Genomic DNA, 25,997 nt, shown 5'->3' with positions numbered 1-25,997 from the left:
AGGTATCTGTTTAACGAGGTTGCATGACTTTTACAGTTTACAGGTAATAGCTGATAACTTGGTGGTATCCGTTAACGAGGATTACCTTGAGACTGGACAGGAAGTACACTTGAATACAGGAGATGAGATCGCTGTAATTCCACCAATCAGCGGAGGGTAGACGGTTGAGAACAGGTGCAAAAAATCCAGGTAAGTGTGTAATCGCAATGAAAATGTGGAAATGGTTCAATGAGATAATCACCAGGTATACTAATAAAAGACTTGGATTAAGGAATTTCGTCTTCGTTGGAAACTTAAGGAAATCAACATACATCATTTGGCCAAAGCTCAGTAATTAGCCCCCATCCCTACTATAACTCCATCCCCCATTTTGAGTACTCAAGAGCATTACATTTAATTCAAATCCTTATCAAATGTTGAACAAAATAGAAACACTGTATTCCTTAACATGCTTTTATAGAACAGTCAAAATTTTGCGCAAATATGAAAAATTGTAAATTATGACTTACCAGGTATTAACACACTGAGATATAGATATATTTATCTCATTTCGGGGGTTCAAAACCAGAAATACTCTTTTACAAAGCGACAGGGCTGTAAATGAATTAGCACTTCAAAGACACCACATTTATACATTTCTAAATCAATGTTTGTCTTTTTACAAAGTTACCGGGCTGTGAATGAATTAGCACTTCAAAGACACCACATATATACATTTCTAAATCAATGTTTGTCTTTTATAACTTATAAAGTGAATGCAAAAAAAAAAAAAATGTATCTTTTGTATAAACATAATGTTATTGCCTTGTAGAAGATGGACTATGTAGAGGTAACAGAGGACCAGATCAGTACTGACCAGACAACCAAACTCGTCTCCTCACCGTCATGTGGCGCCATCTCTGTCTTCATTGGTACGTCATGCTCTACAGTTACGATTTGCCATTTAATACTTTCTAAAAAGATGAGAAATGAACTGGTCTGTGCTGTGTGTGTTTGAATCCATGAAAAGTCACGGCTTCGTGTCATTAAATAAGATACTGGTAACCACTATATATCTTCAAAAAAATAAAAAGGAAACGAGAAAAAAAAAAAAAAATCATAGAGTAACGAGCCAAGACTGTGAACCAGGTGAGACAGATATTTGGTAATCACGTATACACGTTGTGTAATTCCTCACAATACAGGTGTTCATGTTAGCCTAATATCTGGTCCATGTTATACCTATAATGACTGAATAATTTGATTAGTGCATAATGTTATGGATGTGTGATAAATATTGGAGATGGTCTGTACTTTCGATGTTATTTAGAGGATAATCTTGTTTGCATTAGAATATCTTTACATTTTCACTGCAGTCCCACTTTGTAACCTTACTAAGTGCAGTTGGCAGTCGTATAGGCTATTAACATCAATGGCTTATCACGACGTCATTATCATTGTGACGTCACCATTGTCGTGCCAGCGATCACGGAAAATGGCTGTTCAAATGGCTGTTCCATGCTTAGCAATAGTGAATGATTAATTCATTATAGATGCAAAATCCTTTGGTATTTCAACATAAAATTGTAACCAAATGTAAATATAGGCATTGAACGTCTTTCAGTTGGCATTCATGGCCATTATGAATGCCAACTGGACCAACATGAAGCGCTAAGGGGCTTCATGGAATTTTCCCCTGTCCAGTACTAGTTGCCATTCATATTGGCTATATATGAATGCCAACTAAAAGACGTTCAATTCTTAAATATCGCTGGTGAGGATATTAAGCCATTCAGCACATGCACAACTGAATCGGATGCAGTAGATATACATTACCATTCAGCACCATATTGTCTTACATATTTTGATGAAACTTAATGAAACTTTTTTTCCATTGTGTCATCGTCACAGGAATATCCTAATACATCTGAAGATGTTATTGAGAATTTATGCCACAATTGCACCATATTGGTTGATCCTGATGATGTCATGTACGACATGATTGCCTAGCATTCATGAGATTGACATAATGATTATAGGATATTTTCCTACCATGAGAGTAGAACAGAGAAACCTTTACCAGCGGAGGTGGTTCACAACTGTCTAACCCGAGGCTTGCCAAGGCTTAGTGTTTCAAGAATCTCCTTCCATGGTAGAAATTTCTCCAATTGGATTCCACAGGTTAATGTTTATATGCCTACATTTTACAACTTTCGGGATGTCGTGTGAATATGTTATACGCATGCAGGCTGTTTGGCCATGGGTAAGACTGAGAAATCTTACTTCCATGAAAGTGCAGATATCTCTGTCCGATGGGTTTGAATTACAGAATCTTACATGGGTCTGTCAAGTGGACAGGGATATCTCAACCCGAGTGAAAGATTTTGGCATGTCAACCCGTGGCTTGGCAAGGGTTGTCAACCAAAATCTATCATGAGGGTTAAGATATCCCTGTCCACTTGACAGACCCATGTTTGATTCTTTTTCTCGAATACCAATTTGGAAAAATATGAAATTTCTGCTTTTACCTCGCATCACAGGATCGTCATTAGAGTTATCTTTTCCCTAGCAACCATGAGATATCCCTGTGAAGTATGGGAGAAAACCTTATGAAGCATAAAGGAAAGAGTTATCTTTTCCCTAGCAACCATGAGATATCCCTGTGAAGTATGGGAGAAAATCTTATGAAGCATAAAGGAAAGAGTTATCTTTTCCCTAGCAACCATGAGATATCCCTGTGAAGTATGGGAGAAAATCTTATGAAGCATAAAGGAAACAGTTATCATTTCCCTAGCAACCATGAGATATCCCTGTGAAGTATGGGAGAAAACCTTATGAAGCATAAAGGAAAGAGTTATCTTTTCCCTAGCAACCATGAGATATCCCTGTGAAGTATGGGAGAAAACCTTATGAAGCATAAAGGAAAGATATGTTGTACAAATGAAGAGAGGTTGAACTGATTCTGTTTACTGTTAGCTCAATTTGTTGAGCATTCAACTACAGCTTGGAGGTTCCAGTTTTAAACCTTGCTCTTTCCACTACGTTGTCTCCTCTCTTATCATAGAATTGCTACCATTTTTAGCTCACCTGGCCCGAAGGGCCGGTGAGCTTATGTCATGGCGCGGCGTCCGTCGTCCGTCCGTCCGTCCGTCCGTCAACATTTCCTTTAAATCGCTACTAGTCATAGAGTTCTGCATGGATTGTAACCAAATTTGGCCACAAACATCCTTGGGGGAAGGGGAACAGAACTTGTATAAATTTTGCCTCTGGTCCCCCGGGGGCAGGAGGGGTAGGGCCCAATAGGGGAAATAGAGGTAAATCCTTTAAATCGCTACTAGTCATAGAGTTCTACATGGATTGTAACCAAATTTGGCCACAAACATCCTTGGGGGAAGGGGAACAGAACTTGTATAAATTTTGGCTCTGGCCCCCACGGGGGCAGGAGGGGTGGGGCCCAATAGGGGAAATAGAGGTAAATCCTATAAATCGCTACTTGTCCTAGAGTTCTGCATGGATTGTAACCAAATTCGGCCACAAACATCCTTGGGGAAAGGGGAACAGAACTTGCATAAATTTTGGCTCTGGCCACCTGGGGGCAGGAGGGGTGGGGCCCAATAGGGGAAATAGAGGTAAATCCTTTAAATCGCTACTTGTCCTAGAGTTCTGCATGGATTGTAACCAAATTTGGCCACAAACATCCTTGGGGAAAGGGGAATAGAACTTGTATAAATTTTGGCTCTGGCCACCCGGGGGCAGGAGGGGTGGGGCCCAATAGGGGAAATAGAGGTAAATCCTTTAAATGGCTACTAGTCATAGAGTTCTGAATGGAATGTAACCAAATTTAGCCACAAACATCCTTGGGGGATGGGGAATAGAACTTGTATAAATTTTGGCTCTGGTCCCCCGGGGGCAGAAGGGGTGGGGCCCAATAGGGGAAATAGAGGTAAATCCTTTAAATCGCTACTAGTCATAGAGTTCTGCATGGATTGTAACCAAATTTGGCCACAAACATCCTTTGGGGAAGGGGGACAGAACTTGTATAAATTTTGGCTCTGACCCTCAGGGGGCAGGAGGGGTGGGGCCCAATAGGGGGTTTAGAGGTTAATATTAGAATTCCTTCAGAAAAGAAACAATGAACCTGTATTCAGAACATTACTTGGCATTACAAACCAGGTGAGCGATACAGGCCCTCTGGGCCTCTTGTTAAAAAAAACATGATATGATAGTGATATAGGGTCTACTGTCCCTTTGAAGGGTAGACTTTGAGAAAAGAGAGAGGAGTGTAGCAGAAATGACTGGGTCGATCATCATTGACCCTGCAGGTAGTTCACTTGTACTGCATCCAAGTGGCAACTATTTTTGGCATTCTCTCCTCTCCAGTTACAACATGAGTATACAATGTATATTAATAATTAATTTTTGCAGAATGGTTGAGGATAGGAGTTTAGTGAGCATAAGGGTGCCTTACACCTTACTTTATACTTTATAATCCTGGTTTTTATGGGACAGGGTAGCTATTTGTTGAGCGACTATTCTGGACTAGTTCCAGCTATATGCCTATATATATATTAACATGTAATTATGTATACTCCTATATTGTTAATTATTTGCCTTTGTTGTATGTTTCATGTACATTGCCTCTGTTTAAGGACATTGTACTTTCTGGACTGATTATTAGCCATAAAGTTCAGTAATGAATAACATATTTCTGAGGGGGCCAGGATGGCCCAATGGTTAAAGTGTCCCGACATATTACCACAAGCCCTTCACCTGTGGCAGTTGCCAGGTACTGGACGCTAGTCGATGGTTTTTCTCTAATTATGATTGTCCTCCACCATTAAACCTGGCACATCCTTGCATGATCCTGGCTGATAATAGAACATATTTTTTAACACACCAAACCAGATGTATATCTGAAAAGTTATATTAAACGGCTGTCGCGTGACCAAGCTAGGTGGCAGAACAAATTACAACAACAGTATAACTTTCACCTATTCCATGGTAGTGAGTTTGAAACACATAACTGGCTACAGGTCAGTGTTTTTAGGTCATCTGACCCGAAGGGTCAGGATGACCTATAGTCGTCATGTTTCGTCCGTCGTCCGCCGTGCAACGTGCGCCGTGCGTTAACTTTTCACATTTTGAACTTTGAAGTTCTACCAGTGCGATTTGGCTGAAACTTGCATGAAATGATCCTGACATGGTCCCGACAAAGTGGTGTTATTTTTCGGGTCGATCCGAAATCCAAGATGGCCGCCACAGCCGCCATCTTGAAAGCACATTTTGAACTTCTTCTCAAGTTCTACCGGTGCGATTTGGCTGAAACTTGCATGAAATGATCCTGACATGGTCCCGACAAAGTGTTGTTATTTTTCGGGTCGATCTGAAATTCAAGATGGCCGCCACAGCCGCCATCTTGAAAACACATTTTGAACTTCTTCTCAAGTTCTACCAGTGCGGTTTGGCTGAAACTGGCATGAAATGATCCTGATATGGTCCCGACAAAGTGTTGTTATTTTTCGGGTCGATCCGTAATCCAAGATGGCCGCCAAAGCCGCCATCTTGAAAACACATTTTGAACTTCTTCTCAAGTTCTACCAGTGCGATTTGGCTGAAACTTGCATGAAATGATCCTGACATGGTCCCAACAAAGTGTTGTTATTTTTCGGGTCAATCCGAATACCATGTTGGCCCGCCACAGCCGCCATCTTTAAAACACATTTTGAACTTCTTCACAAGTTCTACCAGTGCGATTTGGCTGAAACTTGCATGAAATGATCCTGACATGGTCCCAACAAAGTGTTGTTATTTTTCGGGTCGATCCGAAATCCAAGATGGCCGCCACAGCCGCCATCTTGAAAACACATTTTGAACTTCTTCTCAAGTTCTACCGGTGCAAATGGGCTGAAACTTGCATGAAATGATCCTGACATGGTCCTGACAAAGTGTTGTTTATTTTTCGGGTCGATCCGAAATCCAAGATGGCCGCCACAGCCGCCATCTTGAAAACACATTTTGAACTTCTTCTCAAGTTCTACCGGTGCGATTAGGCTGAAACTTGCATGAATTGATCCTGACATGGTCCCGACAAAGTGTTGTTATTTTTTGGGTCAATCCGAAATCCAAGTTTGCCGCCAAAGCCGCCATCTTGAAAATAAATTTTGAACTTCTTCTCAAGTTCTACCAGTGCAATTAGGCTGAAACTTGCATGAAATGATCCTGACATGGTCCCGACAAAGTGTTGTTACTTTTCGGGTCGATCCGAAATCCAAGATGGCCGCCACAGCCGCCATCTTGAAAACACATTTTGAACTTCTTCTCAAGTTCTACCGGTGCGATTTGGCTGAAACTTGCATGAAATGATACTGACATGGTCCCGACAAAGTGTTGTTATTTTTCAGGTCAATCCGAAAACCAAGATGGCCGCCACAGCCGCCATCTTGAAAACACATTTTGAACTTCTTCTCAAGTTCTACCAGTGTGATTTGGCTGAAACTTGCATGAAATGATCCTGACATGGTCCCGACAAAGTGTTGTTACAACTCTGGTTGATCCTAAATCGAAGATGGCTACCATGACACTATATCTAATTAACTTCCTACATGTTAAGGCCCTTTGGCCTCTTGTTTGAAAGAAAATTTGTTGAAAGAAATTGAAAATGATCCTGACATGGTCCTGACAAAGTGACACCATATGAAATTAAATTTACTATTGCCAAGGTAGTCAGATGACCGTTAAGGCCCTTTGGGCCTCTTGTTTCTCTGAGTATTCCAGCTTTCCTAATTCACTTCCTAATTAGCTATGTAACACATCATAATGATAAGTGGCCATGACTGTTATTAAAACTATTTATTAACCCGTCCATGTTTGAAATCGCAAGATTTTGTTTCTATTTCAATTAACCCGTCCATTTTTTTTTTTAAATTACAAGATTTTGTTTGTGTTGATAGTTCATTGATCACGAAACTTTTTATCAAGTAAGAGATCCAAGTTTTTGTTGATGAACTTTTCACACCTGTTCTACCCTAGATCATTGGTAATTGCATCCATTGTGCGTGCTGATCCAGAATCTTTATTACGTTGCATGTTTGTCATGCTCAATAAAAACACCTCTTAAGCATTCATGGTTCTGGTGAATTGTTTGGGGAATTCAATCTTTCTTCTATCTAATTAATAGAACCGATAGTTGCAGATTTGTATCTGTACTAGAATCAGAGTTAAAGTTGCCACAGTATGACCTTGATCTCTACAAAAACAAATTTGAAACAGAAATTGCAAAATTTAGTAGCTGTGAAGAAAAGAAGTTAGTTTAATTCATTAATCAGTGACAAGCTTTACTTAGAGAAGCTGTAACCTTTCTGGCTTCTAACCTTAAAAATCAGCTCACTTCCAAACAATTAGGTAATTCCCTTCCTGACTCATCAGTATATTTATGGGGCCCTTACTGACTAAGCAGTATAATGGGGCCCTTCCTGACTTGTCAGTATAGCGGGGTCCTTCCTGACTGGAAAGTATAGCGGGGCCCTTCTTGACTGGTCAGTATAGTGGGGCCCTTCCTGACTTGTCAGTATAGTGGGGCCCTTCCAGACTTTTCAGTATAGTGGGGCCCTTCCTGACTTGTCAGTATAGTGGGGCCCTTCCTGAATTGTCAGTATAGGGGGACCCTTCCTGACTTGTCAGTATAGTGGGACCTTCCTGACTTGTCAGTATAGCGGGACCTTCCTGACTTGTCAGTATAGCAGGGCCCTTCCTGACTTGTCAGTATAGTGGGGCCCTTCCTTATTTGTTAGTATAGTGGGACCCTTCCTGACTTGTCAGTATAGTGGGGCCCTTCCTGACTTGTCAGTATAGCAAGGCCCTTCCTGACTTGTCAGTATAGCGGGGCCCTTCCTGACTTGTCAGTATAGTGTAGCCCATCCTGACTTGTCAGTATAGCGGGGCCCTTCCTGACTTGTTAGTATAGTGGGGGCCTTCCTGACTTGTCAGTATAGCGGGGCCCTTCCTGACTTGTCAGTATAGCGGGGCCCTTCCTGACTTGTCAGTATAGTGGGGCCCTTCCTGACTTGTCAGTATAGTGGGGCCCTTCCTGACTTGTCAGTATAGTGGGGCCCTTCCTGACTTGTCAGTATAGCGGGGCCCTTCCTGACTTGTCAGTATAGTAGGGCCCTTCCTGACTTGTCAGTATAGCGGGGCCCTTCCTGACTTGTTAGTATAGTGGGGCCCTTCCTGACTTGTCAGTATAATGGGGCCCTTTCTGACTTGTCAGTATAGTGGGGCCCTTCCTGACTTGTCAGTATAGCGGGGCCCTTCCTGACTTGTCAGTATAGCGGGGCCCTTCCTGACTTGTCAGTATAGTAGGGCCCTTACTGACTTGTCAGTATAGCGGGGCCCTTCCTGACTTGTCAGTATAGTGGGGCCCTTCTTGACTTGTCAGTATAGTGTTGCCCTTCCTGACTTGTCAGTATAGTATGGCCCTTACTGACTTGTCAGTATAGTATGGCCCTTACTGACTGGTCAGAATAGCGGGGCCCTTCCTGACTTGTCAGTATTCTGGTTGTCTGACATCCACAGATATAGCTGTATCCTGATGAGACTCTCTAATGTTGTACAAGTTTCGGTACCAATCATCCATTGTTTTTACCGCGTACCGAGATCACTAGGTGATAAACACACCTACCTAGAGATAAGTCTGAGTTATATATAGAGTAGGAAGAAAAATCTATAGACCATTCCGGAGATAAAGTCAATTTAGATTAGCTTACACCCATTATCAAAGAGAATTATTAAATTCAAATAACGTTTGCATATCCCAGCATATTACTCGTGAATAAGATACCAATATTTTATGTGGTTTTCTGTGAGCTAGTTACTATTTTAATGCATGGCTATGTTATTTTTGTGCATTATGAATTTTGTAAAAACTGCAAACTATACTTGAAAGTGCTCATTAGACCCTGTATAAGTATATTTTTATGTTGTTTGTAGAATTTGTTTGAAATGAACTGCAAAGAAAAGTCAATGTTACAGTTAGGTTAATATTAAGGTCAAGGTTACCACAAGGATAATAAACATGAATATCAACATTATTATCAGGTTCATATCGCATGGTTTCAGATATTAGTAAGGTCAAAGTTAACTTCAGGCTGACAGAGGTCAAGGTGATTAGCTAAGGTTAAAGATGCTCCACCGCTGACTAATGGTATTTTTTCACTATCAAAAACAGGAGCAGATGATTCAGTATTTTTCTTCAGTTACAAAAGTTACTTACTTTACACCATTACCACCATTGAAAAGTTTTAGCTTTTAATTTAACTTCATAGTTAAAAATATAAAAAATAATTAATTGCATTCCGAAAAAAATCCATGGCACAATATCCTATATGGAATGTAGTACTGATTATGCATGCACCAAAGGCAAAATAAATTATTTTATAATATTTTTTGTGTTAATTAGACATATATATACACGATTAAACAACGATTATTGTTCAAATAATTAATATTATGTATGCTCTGTCGGCGGTGGAGCATCTGTAATATCTAGATCAAGATAATTACCCAGCTAAAGTTTGGCATTAAAGATGCTCCACCTCCAACAGAGCATAAATGATATTCATCATTTGAACAGTAATTGGTGTTTAATCATGTATATATATGTCTTATTAGCACAAAAAATGTAATAAAATAATTCATTTTGCCTTTGGTGCATGCGCAATCAGTATTTCATTCCATATAGGATATAGCAACGTGGATTTTTTTCGGGATACAATTTATTATTTTTCATATTTTTTGACCTAAAGTAAAATAAGAAGCTCAAACTTTTCAATGTAGTAATGGTGTAAAGTAAGTAACTTTTTTAACTGAACAAAAATACTAAATTGTCTGCTCATGATTTTGATGGTGAAAAATACTGTATGTCAGTGGTGGAGCATCTTCAGGTCAAAGTTGACAATTTTTAACCCTTATCATTAAATATTGGAGACATACTGTATTGTACTTAAATTTTGTATGTGGTTTATTTTTTGCTATATTTGTTTTTCATTTCCATGTTGTGACATGTTGTGGAACATCTTGATTCAATGTGAAGATGGTGGCATTTATGTCTAAGACCGTTCCATTTAAAATGTTCTTTCGTTTGTGACAGGTACAACAAGAGATAATTTTGATGGGAAGAAAGTCTTACGGCTTGAGTATGAAGCGTATATCCCAATGGCCAAGAAAAAAATGATGGAAATTTGTCAGCAGATTCATGACAAATGGACTGTACACAAAGTAGCCATGATACATCGGATTGGGTGAGTGCTATGGTTTACGTGTGATTCTTGATATCTTACTGAAGACTGCTTCATTTGGGGGAAAAAAATTGATGTAAAAGCAGATCATTGCACTCTGTACTTAGTCATATTAGTGTTAAAAGTTAGAAAATAGTCTATCTCTCAACTGATAGAGCATGCTTCGTTAATATGCTCAATTTATTGAGATTCATTAGTGATAGGCATTATTTTCCGAAAATTCTGGTTGCCATGGTTTTTAATCATGGTTACCAAGGAATCAAAATGGAGGCTTCTGATGGTTTGAAATTTAGATATTGTCAAATGAAACTAAAAATTGCAATAAAGTGGTTTTAATGGATGACAAAAACAATGGTTATAATTTTCAAGACAGCAGATCTCATTTGGTTACTATGGTTACCAAATGAAAGGATGTCAAAATGAATACGATAATGATAAATGAAATTTGTGTATGGACCATTGATGAGTATACTATTTTATCCTATTTTCAAAAATAACACGTATAGGTATACAGATCAAATGGCAAAATTTCCTCCTCTGGTTCAACCAGTTGTACCCTTAGGAGGACGATAGTTAGCATTTGTGCTGTAAATCTTTTATCTTCAATAGAGCCACACACAAAAAAAAATGTGTAAAATGGATTGTAGCTGAAAAGGCAGCAATGTATATATATCTCATTTGATTTATAGAGCCTCTGCCAAGATTTTGAAAGTCCTGGGTTCAAAACCCGATCTTTTCTTTTCATCTTTTAATTAACAGGTTCAGACGTGGGGAGAGTCAATAAAGTTTATAAAACTATATAAAATATTATCTTGCATGTTCCTTCAAATCTATACAATAAACATGAATTATTAATATCATCTAGGTATACTGTACGTTGTATATAATATTATGTGCTGATAGATATCTATATATACACAGTTTCAGTATAGAGGGAGTACATGTATACGATAAAAGTAACGAAGCATGGCCTAGTACGTGTCACTTGTACTGTCTAAAACAAAATAACATGCAAACATTTCGTTGATCCAGATATATATCGTGACGATCAATTCACACAAAAAAAAATCATTTCAAATATATCAAACGTACAATCCCTGTTGCTACCTCAATATCTAAATGAGCTGTCCCATATTTCCTGTTTGGACCAAACCATACTGTTTTATAGGGGAGTTTTTCCACTTCAGAAGGATCATGATTCTGCAATATAAAACCCCCCTGATGCAGAACGCTAATGAAATTGTAATTGTGCCTGGCCAGGTATGATATTATGAATATTTAAAACAAATTTCAAGTGTTTTCAAACAATAGAGTCTCGTTAAATGTGTGTACCTTTTCACCTCTGGTTGAATGTGCCATTTCTAATCAACTATTCTGTTTATGGATTTTCTTGATGTTGTATTGTCTAGGTAATCAATTTCATTCTTTGTTTCTGATGTTTTATATCAAGTGATTTACGAACAGTCATATAACTTAGTATAATTACCATAAAAACTTGTATAATTTGTGTACACGGGGGTATTTTGTGCAAGTACTTTTTGGAGCTGAAAATGTTGAAAAAAATCAACTATCAATATATTTTGTGCATCAAATATTTTTTGAAAAATAATGTCCATTGCATATGGAGTCCCAAAATCAATGTATGAAGGTGACAATTTTTAATGCAAAATATTCCCAATAAATTTCTTGACAACTTTCACAAAGAAACCTTTTATTTAGAAGAAATAACATATTGAAATAGCATTGTGTTTATTTTCTTTTATTGGCGACTAATGCATCATTTTAAACTCATTCATGCACCCCTGAAATTTCATAATGGACTGGCCTAGTCTTTGATTTAGAAGAACCTGAAAGTGTCTAAAGTAATGCCTTATTAACTTATGCAGTTTACATTTGTACATTTCTGGACGTGAAACAAGTAAGATAGGAGACTAATTCTAGTGAATTATTGGGAAAAAAACATCTTTATATAATCTGAGCTTTGTTGAAGACATTGACCTCAGACAATCAAAAGAACAATATTGATTGTTATACATGTGTTGTATGTGATTAGGATTCCAATATGGATTTATTAAGATTTACATAAACTTGACAAGTTTTTCAAAACACGTAAACATCTGTAGGTCATTGTCCTTATCGGAATCAATAACAAACAGATATATTATAACATTGTCTATTGCATGTTTACCTCTTTATAGACGCTGTTTAGATGTATGGTAATTATAACTTCAGCTAATTCAGCTACAGACAGAATTGATCGATTCATCTTCTTGTAGATGATCGGTTGAGCCATAATTTTACTGGTAAAACTGCAAGGAGGTTAACATATTAGAGTAACTCCATTTACCTTAATCTAAGATGGCAATGATGCATCGAGGTCACCATGCATAAGGGTTACTGAAGTTACTCTTATATTTGTTTATTCCCAGTTAAAGACTGTGGTTAAAAACATTGCCAATTAATGGGTTATTAAGGCAAATTTTGAAGGATTGGGGCCTCAATTATAGAGTTGGATAGGGAATTCTGCAAGTCCAGCACAGACACCAGCTGTTAATAATGTCAAATGTGTTACCACTGGTCAAAACCTTGGTCGTGTGATTAAGATAATTTAGAAATTTGGGTGTCAGATATTTTACCACAAATTTTCCAAAACTGAGTGACATTCTGATCTATTAGAGTTGCTTCCCTTGGTTTCACCCTGACAGTTACCTGTCAATACCCGTCCAGAGTTACTTCCCTTCGTTTCACCCTGTCCGTTACCTGTCAATACCCGTCCAGAGTTACTTCCCTTTGTTTCACCCTGTCAGTTACCTGTCAATACCTGTCCAGAGTTACTTCCCTTTGTTTCACCCTGTCAGTTACCTGTCAATACCTGTCCAGAGTTACTTCCCTTTGTTTCACCCTGTCAGTTACCTGTCAATACCTGTCCAGAGTTACTTCCCTTTGTTTCACCCTGTCAGTTACCTGTCAATACCTGTCCAGAGTTACTTCCCTTTGTTTCACCCTGTCAGTTACCTGTCAATACCCGTCCAGAGTTACTTCCCTTTGTTTCACCCTGTCAGTTACCTGTCAATACCTGTCCAGAGTTACTTCCCTTTGTTTCACCCTGTCAGTTACCTGTCAATACCTGTCCAGAGTTACTTCCCTTTGTTTCACCCTGTCAGTTACCTGTCAATACCTGTCCAGAGTTACTTCCCTTTGTTTCACCCTGTCAGTTACCTGTCAATACCTGTCCAGAGTTACTTCCCTTTGTTTCACCCTGTCAGTTACCTGTCAATACCCGTCCAGAGTTACTTCCCTTTGTTTCACCCTGTCAGTTACCTGTCAATACCTGTCCAGAGTTACTTCCCTTTGTTTCACCCTGTCAGTTACCTCTCAATACCTGTCCAGAGTTACTTCCCTTTGTTTCACCCTGTCAGTTACCTGTCAATACCTGTCCAGAGTTACTTCCCTTTGTTTCACCCTGTCAGTTAGGTAGCAGTGTACAGTAAGACCGAATGGCCATGGGTGAGATTTTTATTAAGCAGAAAGCCCCTGTTTTATTATATGCATAAAAAATTAAAAAATGTAGATGTCCTTAAATTGGTGAATTCAATCTAGAGAATTATATGCAGGCTTCACATTTGCATAAAGAAATTCCCCAAAATGGGTTCGAGATTAATGGTTTAGAGGGTATCCGAATGTGCGTCTAAGATGCAAAAACTCAATACTGTAGCAGCAGAAATTGATAGCTGGGGTACGAGGTAAGATTGCTCAAAAGTTTAATGATATACCTATGTCGAAATAGGCTCGGTTCCGCTATCACGGCAGTGATGCTTGGTTTTAAACTGTGTTCAAGAAAAAAAAATCTCCTAGAGGGGGTGTAATTTTGGGTTGAAAATCTCAATTTTTTGCATTTTTTCAAAAAAACAAATTTGGTTACCATGGTTTTTACAGGCTCACAAAACCATAAAAAGCGGACCTGTCCACAATTGAACTCTCCATAACTATTGCAAATGTTGTGTAGATTAAAAATATATATACTTTTATATAGATGTTATTTAAGGTTAAAAAGCTGTGTGTACATAATTAAAGCCTGCACTTCATTTTGCTGAATTTTTCAAATCTACTGTACACTGCCACCTTATAGGTGACTGAAATTCTCATTTTTTGGAAAATGACCTTGATTATAATTTATTTTGCTAAATTTTCATTCATTTATCTTAGAAATCACAATTAAACAGTTTGAAAATGTGTAAATGCATATATTTTTCATTTGTTACAACTAAAGGGAGGTAATTGGCTCATTTTGCCATTCTGTAATTTGCTACCTAGGTATGGTATGATATGCTTGACTGTTAATTGATTAATCATTTTACACTTGAACAGCAAGCTGAAAACAGTTAACCGGGTGTCTCTCAGTCCATTTAATATGAATTCCAATTAATTTTGCTCTGCTAATTACCCGGTATCCATGGAGATTTAGAGCAAAAGTGCTAATTTTGGGATTTTTTTCATTGATTTCTCAGTTTTCATATAATTAAGGTAAGGCTATAATATGTATTTTTTGTACAAGAGTGAGTGTTCGGTCAAGCCGATATTGTCAGATATTGGCATTTTCTTAAGAAAAGAGGGAAAAGGGGCTTTTTTTCAATAAAATGGGAATAACGTACAGTTTTACATGATTACATGTAATATTCTGTATTTCAAGGGTGGGAACTCAATATTTTGATGTAATATGCAGGAAATTATGACATTTTGAATGTCATGCTAAGATTTATCTATCAGAATAGGTGTATTTAGTGCTAAGGTAAATTATAATAGGATTTGTATTGTCAGAAATAATAACACTAAGTATTTATGACGTCATTTGCGCATATGATTATGACGTCACCATTATTATGACGTCATGGTAACTATGACGTCACAGAACAGGGTCAGATTTCATAGCAACCCAGTATTTTTCACTTTTCTGCATAGAGAGAAACTCCAAATACCATATTCAATTTTCAGAATAATTTTATTTCAGAAAACAGCATAGTTATTTAACTTTCATTTTTTCAAATTACCTCCCCTTGTTACTTGTATTGGAGGAATATTGGTGAAAATATACCTTATGGGGAAATTGGCATTACTCGGTGACTATTAGAGATACACAGTATCCGGATAGGTCATTTTGTTCGTCACAACTTTGTTTAGACATTATTTGGGTTTTCGGAAAACTTAAAAATACAAAACATGCTGTATAAGGTAGCAGTGTACAGTAAGACCGAATGGCCATGGGTGAGATTTTTATTAAGCAGAAAGCCCCTGTTTTATTATATGCATAAAAAAATTAAAAAATGTATATGTCCTAAAATTGGTGAATTCAATCTAGAGAATTATATGCAGGCTTCACATTTGCATAAAGAAATTCCCCAAAATGGGTTCGAGATTAATGGTTTAGAGGGTATCCGAATGTGCGTCTAAGATGCAAAAACTCAATACTGTAGCAGCAGAAATTGATAGCTGGGGTACGAGGTAAGATTGCTCAAAAGTTTAATGATATACCTATGTCGAAATAGGCTCGGTTCCGCTATCACGGCAGTGATGCTTGGTTTTAAACTGTGTTCAAGAAAAAAAAATCTCCTAGAGGGGGTGTAATTTTGGGTTGAAAATCTCAATTTTTTGCATTTTTTCAAAAAAACAAATTTGGTTATGTTGGTTTTTACAGCCTCACAAAACCATAAAAAGCGGACCTGTCCACAATTGAACTCTCCATAACTATTGCAAATGTTGTGTAGATTAAAAATATATATACTTTTATATAGATGTTATTTAAGGTTAAAAAGCTGTGTGTACATAATTAAAGCCTGCACTTCATTTTGCTGAATTTTTCAAATCTACTGTACACTGCCACCTTACCTGTCAATACCCGTCCAGAGTTGCTTCCCTTGGTTTCACCCTGTCAGTTACCTGTCAATACCTGTCCAGAGTTACTTCCCTTTGTTTCACCCTGTCAGTTACCTGTCAATACCCTTCCAGAGTTACTTCCCTTTGTTTCACCCTGTCCGTTACCTGTCAATACCCGTCCAGAGTTACTTCCCTTTGTTTCACCCTGACAGTTACCTGTCAATACCTGTCCAGAGTTACTTCCCTTTGTTTCACCCTGTCAGTTACCTGTCAATACCCGTCCAGAGTTACTTCCCTTTGTTTCACCCTGTCCGTTACCTGTCAATACCCGTCCAGAGTTACTTCCCTTTGTTTCACCCTGTCCGTTACCTGTCAATACCTGTCCAGAGTTACTTCCCTTTGTTTCACCCTGTCAGTTACCTGTTAATACCCGTCCAGAGTTACTTCCCTTTGTTTCACCCTGTCAGTTACCTGTCAATACCCGTCCAGAGTTACTTCCCTTTGTTTCACCCTGTCAGTTACCTGTCAATACCGTCCAGAGTTACTTCCCTTTGTTTCACCCTGTCAGTTACCTGTCAATACCTGTCCAGAGTTACTTCCCTTTGTTTCACCCTGTCAGTTACCTGTTAATACCCGTCCAGAGTTACTTCCCTTTGTTTCACCCTGTCAGTTACCTGTCAATACCCGTCCAGAGTTACTTCCTTTGTTCACCCTGTCAGTTACCTGTCAATACCTGTCCAGAGTTACTTCCCTTTGTTTCACCCTGTCAGTTACAATACCCGTCCAGAGTTACTTCCCTTTGTTTCACCCTGTCAGTTACCTGTCAATACCGTCCAGAGTTACTTCCCTTTGTTTCACCCTGTCAGTTACCTGTTAATACCCGTCCAGAGTTACTTCCCTTTGTTTCACCCTGTCAGTTACCTGTCAATACCCGTCCAGAGTTACTTCCCTTTGTTTCACCCTGTCAGTTACCTGTTAATACCCATTATAGTAAACTAATGAGGAAGTAACTTTGATAGATTGGAATGCTTGGTGGGGGCAAATGGTCACAGTGTCCAAATTTCAACCACTTTCTAGAAAATTTGTTAATTTATGATGCCCACATTTATTTAGGGATTTGCCACTTGAAATTAGAACAGTTGTGTTTTTCATGGAACTCCGGCTTTTCTCAACCACACAAACCGGGAATATTCTTTTTATGGCCTGATCAGTATAGTCAGACATATATAGTTATAAAACACGACCAGAAAAACAAAGAAATGATAGTTTGTCTTACTATCGGCCACAGTTACCGTTTATGATCAATATAAGTGAGTGCTTGTACACTATGCCTGTTATAATTACATATTTTGGTGTCATAATTACCCGGTTTATAGACTGCTTACTAGGTTCCGCACTACTGTATTGGAAGGCAATAAAACTATTGAATATTGATAGTGTACCTGTCTGACTGTTTGTTCACAAGGGAGGTAATCAATAATTAAACTCGTGACCTACTAGTATCTTCTGCTGTTATGACACTTCGATACATAGCAACCTTGATCTAGGGAACATCCCCATAGACATCGGTGCCACTTTTTCCTGGGTAGTCTGACTGTTTGATGTCAGTCAGAGATAGTGGTATATAAATCTAGCAAATAGCCCATGCATGGTGTCTTGCACAAGTAATTTGCTAGGTATGTTTTGTTATTCATCTTCAGTAGATTTTCATAAAATGGTGGTCTGTTTCTAATCACTTAGGTGTCAAAGATTGCTTTGTGTACCAATTTTATTGCCTCTCATTCTCATAAAGAATTTATGAACAATTCTTACCGGTGCGGTAGCTATAGTTTGCCTTAAGATCCCTGCTGATGAATGTTCCATATTGAAATAAATCTTACGAAGAGATTGCTGTTGCTAATACCATAGCAGAACAGTTTGATATTTAATAAAGATAATAATAATTGTAAGATTTTGATTGTAGGTTGATGATTTTTTACAGGAACTCTGAGTTTCCTTCATCATGGAAGCCTGATAAATCCTGATTTTTTGGGGGGGAAAGGCTATTTTTCTTGAAATTCAAAGGTGGAAATGTTTTAACCTTAACGGATGATAAATTACAAGTGCAATATATGTTGTTCTATAATATACGTTTACTTCATATGATATTTATATTGTAATCTACCTTTAGTCCCTAGACAGCTTCAGTGTTTTGAATTATTACTCAGCAGAAATAAACAATAGGTCATTAACTAAACCAATTAGGCATCTCTTAACTGGTATGTTAACAATGAAAATTCTCAATGTAATTCTCTATGGAAATAATAAGTTTTCTACTCCTACGTTTGCCATGTAATATTTATTTTAGAGCCAGACAAGGGATCGGGGATAGGTATAGTCCACATGTATGTGATGATCACTTAACAATAGTGTGTGTAGAGTTGGTAAGAATAATAAACAGTATATTATAGTGTTCTTGTAGCTTCTCATAAAGTGGTTTATCTCGTCATTCTACCGCTAGTCCTCCACCTCTGGTTCATGTCGGCAGAATTGAGTGGTTAAGGTAAGGTGTCAGACAATCTACCACTTTTCCTCCACCTCTGGTTCATGTCGGCAGAATTGAGTGGTGAAGGTGTCTGACATTTTACCACTAGCCTTCCACCTCTGGGTCATTGTGTCGGATTATAATTAGTTAAGGTGTCTGACAATCTACCACTAGCCCTTCATCCACAGGTGTTCGTTTCTAATATAAACATAAGTATAATACTGGGTCAAGGTCTATAACTCGGCCGGCCATATAACACATACCCAATTTCAGAAAAAGTATGATTATTAACCAACCGTATAGGATATGATAATAGGAATACTCTCAATCGACAGCCAGATAATTTATCTTTAATTTGGTATATGATACAATATATATCATGCCGTATAAATGTCACTAGGTATCCAGAAACATCGGAAAACAGCCAGATTTCAACTGGTCGGACACTGTGGTGTCCTCCGATAAACACGCCAGGACTCTAATGCGTAGCTCAAAAACCACTGCATGTCAACACTTCAGCGTCATAAGAATGAAAGTTTGGTAGAAAACAAACTTACCGGTTAGTAAATCCATGGATAAATACCATCCATTTGCCTAACGTAGCCCTTTGAAATTTCCGATTGAAAAATTTATGTCTCTAGCCGCCATGTAAGTATGTGTGCAGTAGATTTGTTTTGTCGGCGTTGATTGGCTCTCGAAAATTAATTGACCAATCAACGCCGAGAAAACAAATGTACTACACACATATCAACATGAAGGCTAGAGACACACATTTTTTCAATCGGAAATTTCAAAAGGCTGTATTGAGCAAATGGATGGTATATAGATAAACACTAACATACCGGTAAGTTTGTTTTTTACCAAACTTTAATTCCTATGAAGCTGAAATGTTGACATGCAGTGGTTTTTTTGAGCTACCCATTAGAGCCCTGGCGTGTTTATCGGAGGACACCACAGTGTCCGACCAGTTGAAATCTGGCTGTTTTCCGATGTTTCTGGATACCTAGTGACATTTATACGGCGTGATTTATATTGTATCATATACCAAATTAAAGATAAATTATCTGGCTGTCGATTGAGAGTATTCCTATTATCATATTCTATACGGATGGATAATAATCATACTTTTTCTGAAATTGGGTAGTGTTATATGGCCGGCCGAGTTATAGACCTTGACCCAGTATTATACTTATACTTATATTAGAAACGAGCACCTGTGCTTCATCTATGGAACATAGTGGCCTAGTGGTTAAGGTGTCTGACAATCTACCACTAGCCCTTCATCTATGGAACATAGTGGCCAAGTGGTTGAGGTGTCTGACATTCTACCACCAGCCCTCCACCTCTCGGTCATATTGGCTGTTTAGTTAAGGTGTCTGACAATCTACCACTAGCCCTTCATCTATGGAACATGGTGGCCAAGTGGTTAAGGTGTCTGATATTCTAAAACTATCCCTCCACTTCTAGGTCATGGTGGCCAAGTAGTTAAGGTGTCTGGCATTCTACCACTAGCCCTACATCTATTGAACATAGTGGCAAAGTGGTTAAGGTGTCTGACATTCTAACACTAGCCCTCCACTTCTGGGTCATGGTGGCCAAGTAGTTAAGGTGTCTGGCATTCTATCACTACCCCTACTCCTCTGGGCTGTGATGGCTGAGCAAGTAAGGTTTCTGACATTCTACCACTAGTCATCCACCTCTGGGTCATGGTGGCTTAAAGTGGTTAAGATGTCAAACATTCTACCACTAACCATCCCCAATTACATTGATCACAAACAATATCTTGAGGAGAGTGTCCACGCCTTTTGATACTAGTCATCCTCATCTGGGCCTGTGCATTGAGGAGTTAAGATGTCAAACATTCTACCACTAACCCTCCACCTTTACCCTCAATCACCTGGGTTACAATCACATACACTAGTCTATCTTTAAGAGAGTGTCAACATGTTCTGATACTAGCTGTTCTCATCTGGGCCAGTGGATTTAGGTGTTAAGATGTCAAACATTCTACTCCTAGCCCTCCATTTTGCAGAGAGCATATATGATTGAACCTGGGGATCAAGGATGTCCACTTTTGGACCAAGGTTATTTCAGTCAAGGATTCCAACATGTACCTTTTTCCCTCTACCTTTGGGCCATGGTGTTAACATAGTCTCAAATATATGGATATTCTACCCCTAGCCTTCTATGTCCTCTGGGTCTGAATCTGTGGAAAACAGTTGTATATCAATATTTCTGTCAAATTTAACCTAGGTCTAATCTTTAACAGGGTTGTACCAGTAGAGGAGGCCAGCATTGTGATAGCGGGTATCGTCTCCACACAGAAAGGAGAGTCTGGAGGCTGTCAGCTACGCTATAGATACTGTCAAGGCTGTCGTACCGATATGGAAAAAGGTAACCACTGGCAGTGACTGCCAACAAATACACTGAAGATGTACAGTCAAACTTGTCTATAAGGCCACCTAAGGGATTACTAAAGGGAAGTGGTCACTATAGCCAAGTTGCATCATGTCAAATTGTGTTATAAATGGCCATTTGGGACCCTAAGAAAGTGGTCTTAATAAGCAGGTGGTCTTTATACAGAGGTGGTCACTAAGACAGGTTTAACTGTAATTACAATTGACTTTTAACAGTTCTAGATCAGACTTCAATTTAATATAATCTTAATTCAACCAAGGCCTTATGGTGTCAGTTTAGCAAAACTAGATTAATACAAAATATTTTACATTTTTCATTAACTTTTTTATTGGTTTTTATACTTTTGCAATGTTTGTATAGCTTTTGACTGGATAATTGTATTATGGATGTTCTGCTTACAATGTATATTCACTTCAAGAAATCAATTTTACTAATTACAAAAAAAAAAAAAAAAAAATCTCAGTGCATGAAACAATGGTTTACCCGAAAGATTATTGTTTTGGCAGACTGTAGGGACATATTGAATTATCAGTATCTATTTTTTTTTTTGTTTTTTTGCAGGAAATCTATGAAGATGAAAGTACAGCTTGGAAAGAAAACAAAGAATGTGCATGGACAGAACCCTCCTGATATTAGACATGTGTTAGTTACATTCAATTGGTTCCATATAGATATTATCAGGTCCTGGTTGAGAATTTGAACAATTATAATCGAGTACAAGGGAAAAGCCTGGAAAAAAACTATATAAATGTATATGTATTGAATATATTCTAAACAGAGGACAACGAAACTTGATTTGTGCTAGCTGTTCTGAGAAGTCTTCTCAAAAGATCTTCCAGCTCTAGAAAGAAGAGTTTCCAAAAGCTGAAGAGCTACAAACCAAATAAGTGGAAGACCTGTGCAAAGTCCCATAACTCTTACAAAAGTCATGGAGTGATTCTTGTATTGCAATAATATTCTGATTTACCAGAGTTACTTCCCTTTATTCCATTTAGATCTATCACAGTTACTTCCCTTTGTTTCACTCTGTCAGGACTGGGAGGGAAATAATTTGATGTACAATGTTTAAACTGTTGATTTTACTGAAATCCATAATATATAAAGATCTCTTTGTTACGCAGGTTTTAATGGTAAACTTCCCATTGATAATACCAATGGTAATTAAGTATGCATAAGGTTGGGATGTTTTATATCTACGTACACTAGTCTATGAACAGGTATTTCTGTATGTACCCCAGAGTATATATATATATATATATATATACATGTAATCAGAAGAAAAGTTTACTACCATGTTTAGTGGTGATGTGTATCCTCTAATTGTTTTTTATTGAGAACATTTAATTATATACAAATAATGAAATTAAATCCTGCTATTTATAATAGAAAATTAAATCAATTAATATCATATTAGTAATGTTTTAAATTAATATTTGAATACCTGCTGTTGATTTGATTGTTTGTTATTTATATGATAAAGCTAGTAATGAAATACTAAGGAACAAAACAATGCTACATGAATTGTATAAAATTTCTCAGGAAGGTCTACATAAGAAACATTCTTTTAATAACAGGGTATATAATCCTTTTTTATCAAAGCAAACAGTGGGATTTTTATCATAGGGAAATTCCATCTTTGCATATTACAGAGTTAGTTTCCTTGCGGGTAGGTATCGATTGTTACGTCACTATTTTGTTAGTGCATTTCAGGTCTTTTTCTCTCAAAAATTTGGCGTTACACTCGTAAACGCATGATGTAACAATTGATACCCCCGCAAGTCCAGATAACTCGTTAAATATGCAAATACAGAATATGATTTCTGTATGTTAATTGGTAAATTTATTGAAAAATATAATATTCTAATTAATATTTATAAAAAAATATATAATTTTGAAATGTTTTAACTAGCACTGAACAATTTAATGCAATCTGTCTTATATATTAAAAATCAAATATTAAAAATTCTAAACACAAATTTGGAAAGAATGAAAATACAAGTCACTCAAACACATGTAAGTAATGGCAATAAATATGAAAATTTAATAAAGAGAACATAATGACTGAAGTTCTTTCATTAATGGACCAGGCGTTATTCCTCTGGTAATGCACTGTCGTTACTACTACATAATGTACAGTTCAGCTGGAGAAAATTCTATGTTTTGTTTGAATACAGAGAAGTTAAAGCATGATGACATTTTTAGCCTATCTGTGATGTTATATTGACAGAGCGATGTACCCCATTGTTATATTTTGTATTTACAATGTATAATAAACAGATCCATGGTTGTGGAAACATATAGAATTAAAAAATTTGAATAAAAATGAACTGAAGCAGACAAATTAATGTCTTTTTTTTAACTCACCATCATCAGATGGTGAGCTTTTAAAATCGCATTTTGTCAGTGATCTGTCCGAGATAAATTTTCCAGGCTATGACACAAAAACCATTCAACACATCTCCTTGAATTTTTCTGTACATGTATACATCAGACAAGTGTTCTAGCTGTGCCTTTTACTATTGCAACCTTCCATTTTCGAAAATTTTTCTGTTACCATGGAAACTCTGTCAAAAAGGATGTTTCTAGCCAAATTAGGGCCATGGTACCTAGTTTTTAGATAGTAGATTGTTTTTGCTTATGTTTTGATAAAAAATACGCAAATTGTTCATTTAAACAAGTCCACAGGATTTGGCACATATTTCTGTTACCAAATAGCCAAGCCACTTTGTTTACAAGTGTCTATAGTTGGTACAAGGAGTGCTTGTTTGTGAAGATTCAACTTAACAAAAGCATATATATCGGGTCCTGTTCGACCTTTTCATACAAATACTAATAACTGAAAGTGTTTCCACAAGTCCTCGATTATGTTGGGTTATTGTCGGGTAATGATTGTAGGTTATCTCTGGGTGCTAAATAAAATAAACCTAAATCCTTACATTAATTCTAATCACACATCAACTAAAACACTCATTTTTTTTTTCAAAGAAAGAAATCACACAAAAAACAAAGAATTCTATGTAATTCCCAAATTCTAGATGGAAAGGACATGTTAATATGGGTAAAGTCGAATAAAACAGCATATCAGGAAAATGGTCTTTATGTTATTGTTATGAAGTGTAAAAGAAGTACCGGTAAGTTTAAATATCGTAAGCAAAACTTTATGACGGACCAGACAACACCGTATTTTTGACTTGCATATATACAAATTGCATCTTAATAGTTATCTCCCCTTTGTAAATTTGACATTTTGTGGTATTTTTATTATCATTGAGTGGACTTTCAAAAGTACACCTTAAGTAATTTGTAATGTTAATAAATTCAATACCATTTTAGAAATAAGTATTTATGTAGATTAATCTCCATACCCATTATCCAAAGATGGCAAAAGTAAAAACAGGTATGGTTATCTTCACTTTACATCATTATACCATAGTGAATCTTTGTAGTTACCTCCCCTTTTTTAAAACATGACTTCATATGCAAATTACATTTGACCACATAATTGATATTGCCAAAATATTATAAATCAAATCCAAACTTTGCAGGGTTAGTGGAAGGGTGGGACACCTCATGACGACCTCGCTCTATGAGAAAATACCAAGAAATACTACCCTTATTTTGTAAAAAATTATTACATATGTGATTAATAGATTTCATGTGTGCGACATAATTGAAAAAAAAAATATATATATATAGCACCCTTGTGACCCAGATCCAATGTAACACACTTAACCAATCCACCATTCAATTATCACTCATCACAATGTGGTAGTTTACATACAATCCTTGAACCCATCAGTGTGCAATAGAAGGACTGCCTTAGCTTGCTGACCACATTGTCCATTATCTATTGTACCAGGTAAGCAGAGTTACCTGCCTATTTTAACTGCTTTCACTTACTACTGCAGTAAAGTATTTATCAGAACATTTCCACTTCAAGTAGTGGTATTAACTCATTTGCATATTGGCAGAAATATTATGAAAGTTGTCAAAGTCAAGGTTTTTAACAGGGGAGATAACTCTTGACACTTATTTCTTGTATCCTTATTCCAGCAGATGCTTGCTGTTCCATGGAAATTGGTCCGAATTATTCAGATGCTATATCAGCTGTTTAGCTTACCTGGCCCAAAGGTGTCATGCCGCAGTGTCTGGCATCTATCCGTCCATCCGTCTGTTAACAGTTCTTGTTATCGCTATTTCTCAGAAAGTGCTGAAGGAATCTTTCACAAAATTTTATATGTAGGTTCCCCTAGGGCCTCAGTTATGTATATTGCATTTTGGGACCAATCAGTCAATAAGATGGCTGCCAATCTTGGATTTTGATAATTGAAGTTTGTTATCGCCATTTCTCAGAATGTACTGAAGGGATCATTCTCAAATTCCATAAGTACATGTAGGTTCCCCTAGGGCCCTAGTTGTGCATATTACATTTTGAGACCAATCAGTCAACAAGATGGCCAACAGGCAGCCAATCTTGGTTTTCAATAGTTGAAGTTTGTTTTCGCTATTTCTCAGATATTTCAGAAGGGATCATTCTAAAATTTCATAAGTAGGTTCCCCTTGGGCCCTAGTTGTGCATATACTGACGTTTAGGACCGATCAATCAACAAGATAGCTGACCGGTCCCCATCTTGAATTTTTAAAGCCACAATTCACTGAGGCTAATTCTGTTACATAACCATGAAGCAAAATATGACATTCCTTATGAAACAAATAACAAAAACAAAAAATGTTGACAAATTCCACGGCATTGTTAAGTATTTTGATTGATACCGTTGAAATTCCTAATTGTTGATCAGTACAATACCCATAACCGAGCCAAAGTCAGGCTGGTTAAACAAATGCAATACATAACCACTGGTGAGTTGATGAAATTGTTTTTAGACAAGAACATGCATCTAATAAAGTAAGCA

General features: G+C 37.3%; 1 protein-coding gene across 1 annotated transcript; it reads left to right on the top strand.

Annotated features, from left to right (window-relative positions):
* LOC138333752 (molybdopterin synthase catalytic subunit-like) lies at positions 1-24,174 on the top strand. Its single transcript, XM_069282318.1, is given in 6 exon segments — positions 1-189; positions 812-911; positions 10,124-10,274; positions 20,936-20,972; positions 20,974-21,060; positions 21,646-24,174. Coding segments are annotated over 5 exon segments (441 nt in total). The 5' UTR covers positions 1-189; positions 812-814; the 3' UTR covers positions 21,715-24,174.
* Positions 24,175-25,997: the final 1,823 nt, after the last annotated feature.

Source organism: Argopecten irradians, chromosome 10 (genome assembly GCF_041381155.1).
Source record: "Argopecten irradians isolate NY chromosome 10, Ai_NY, whole genome shotgun sequence".
NCBI classification, from domain to species: Eukaryota; Metazoa; Mollusca; class Bivalvia; order Pectinida; family Pectinidae; genus Argopecten; species Argopecten irradians.
Note: the sequence above shows the minus strand (reverse complement) of the source record. Positions and strands in the feature narration are given on the sequence as shown.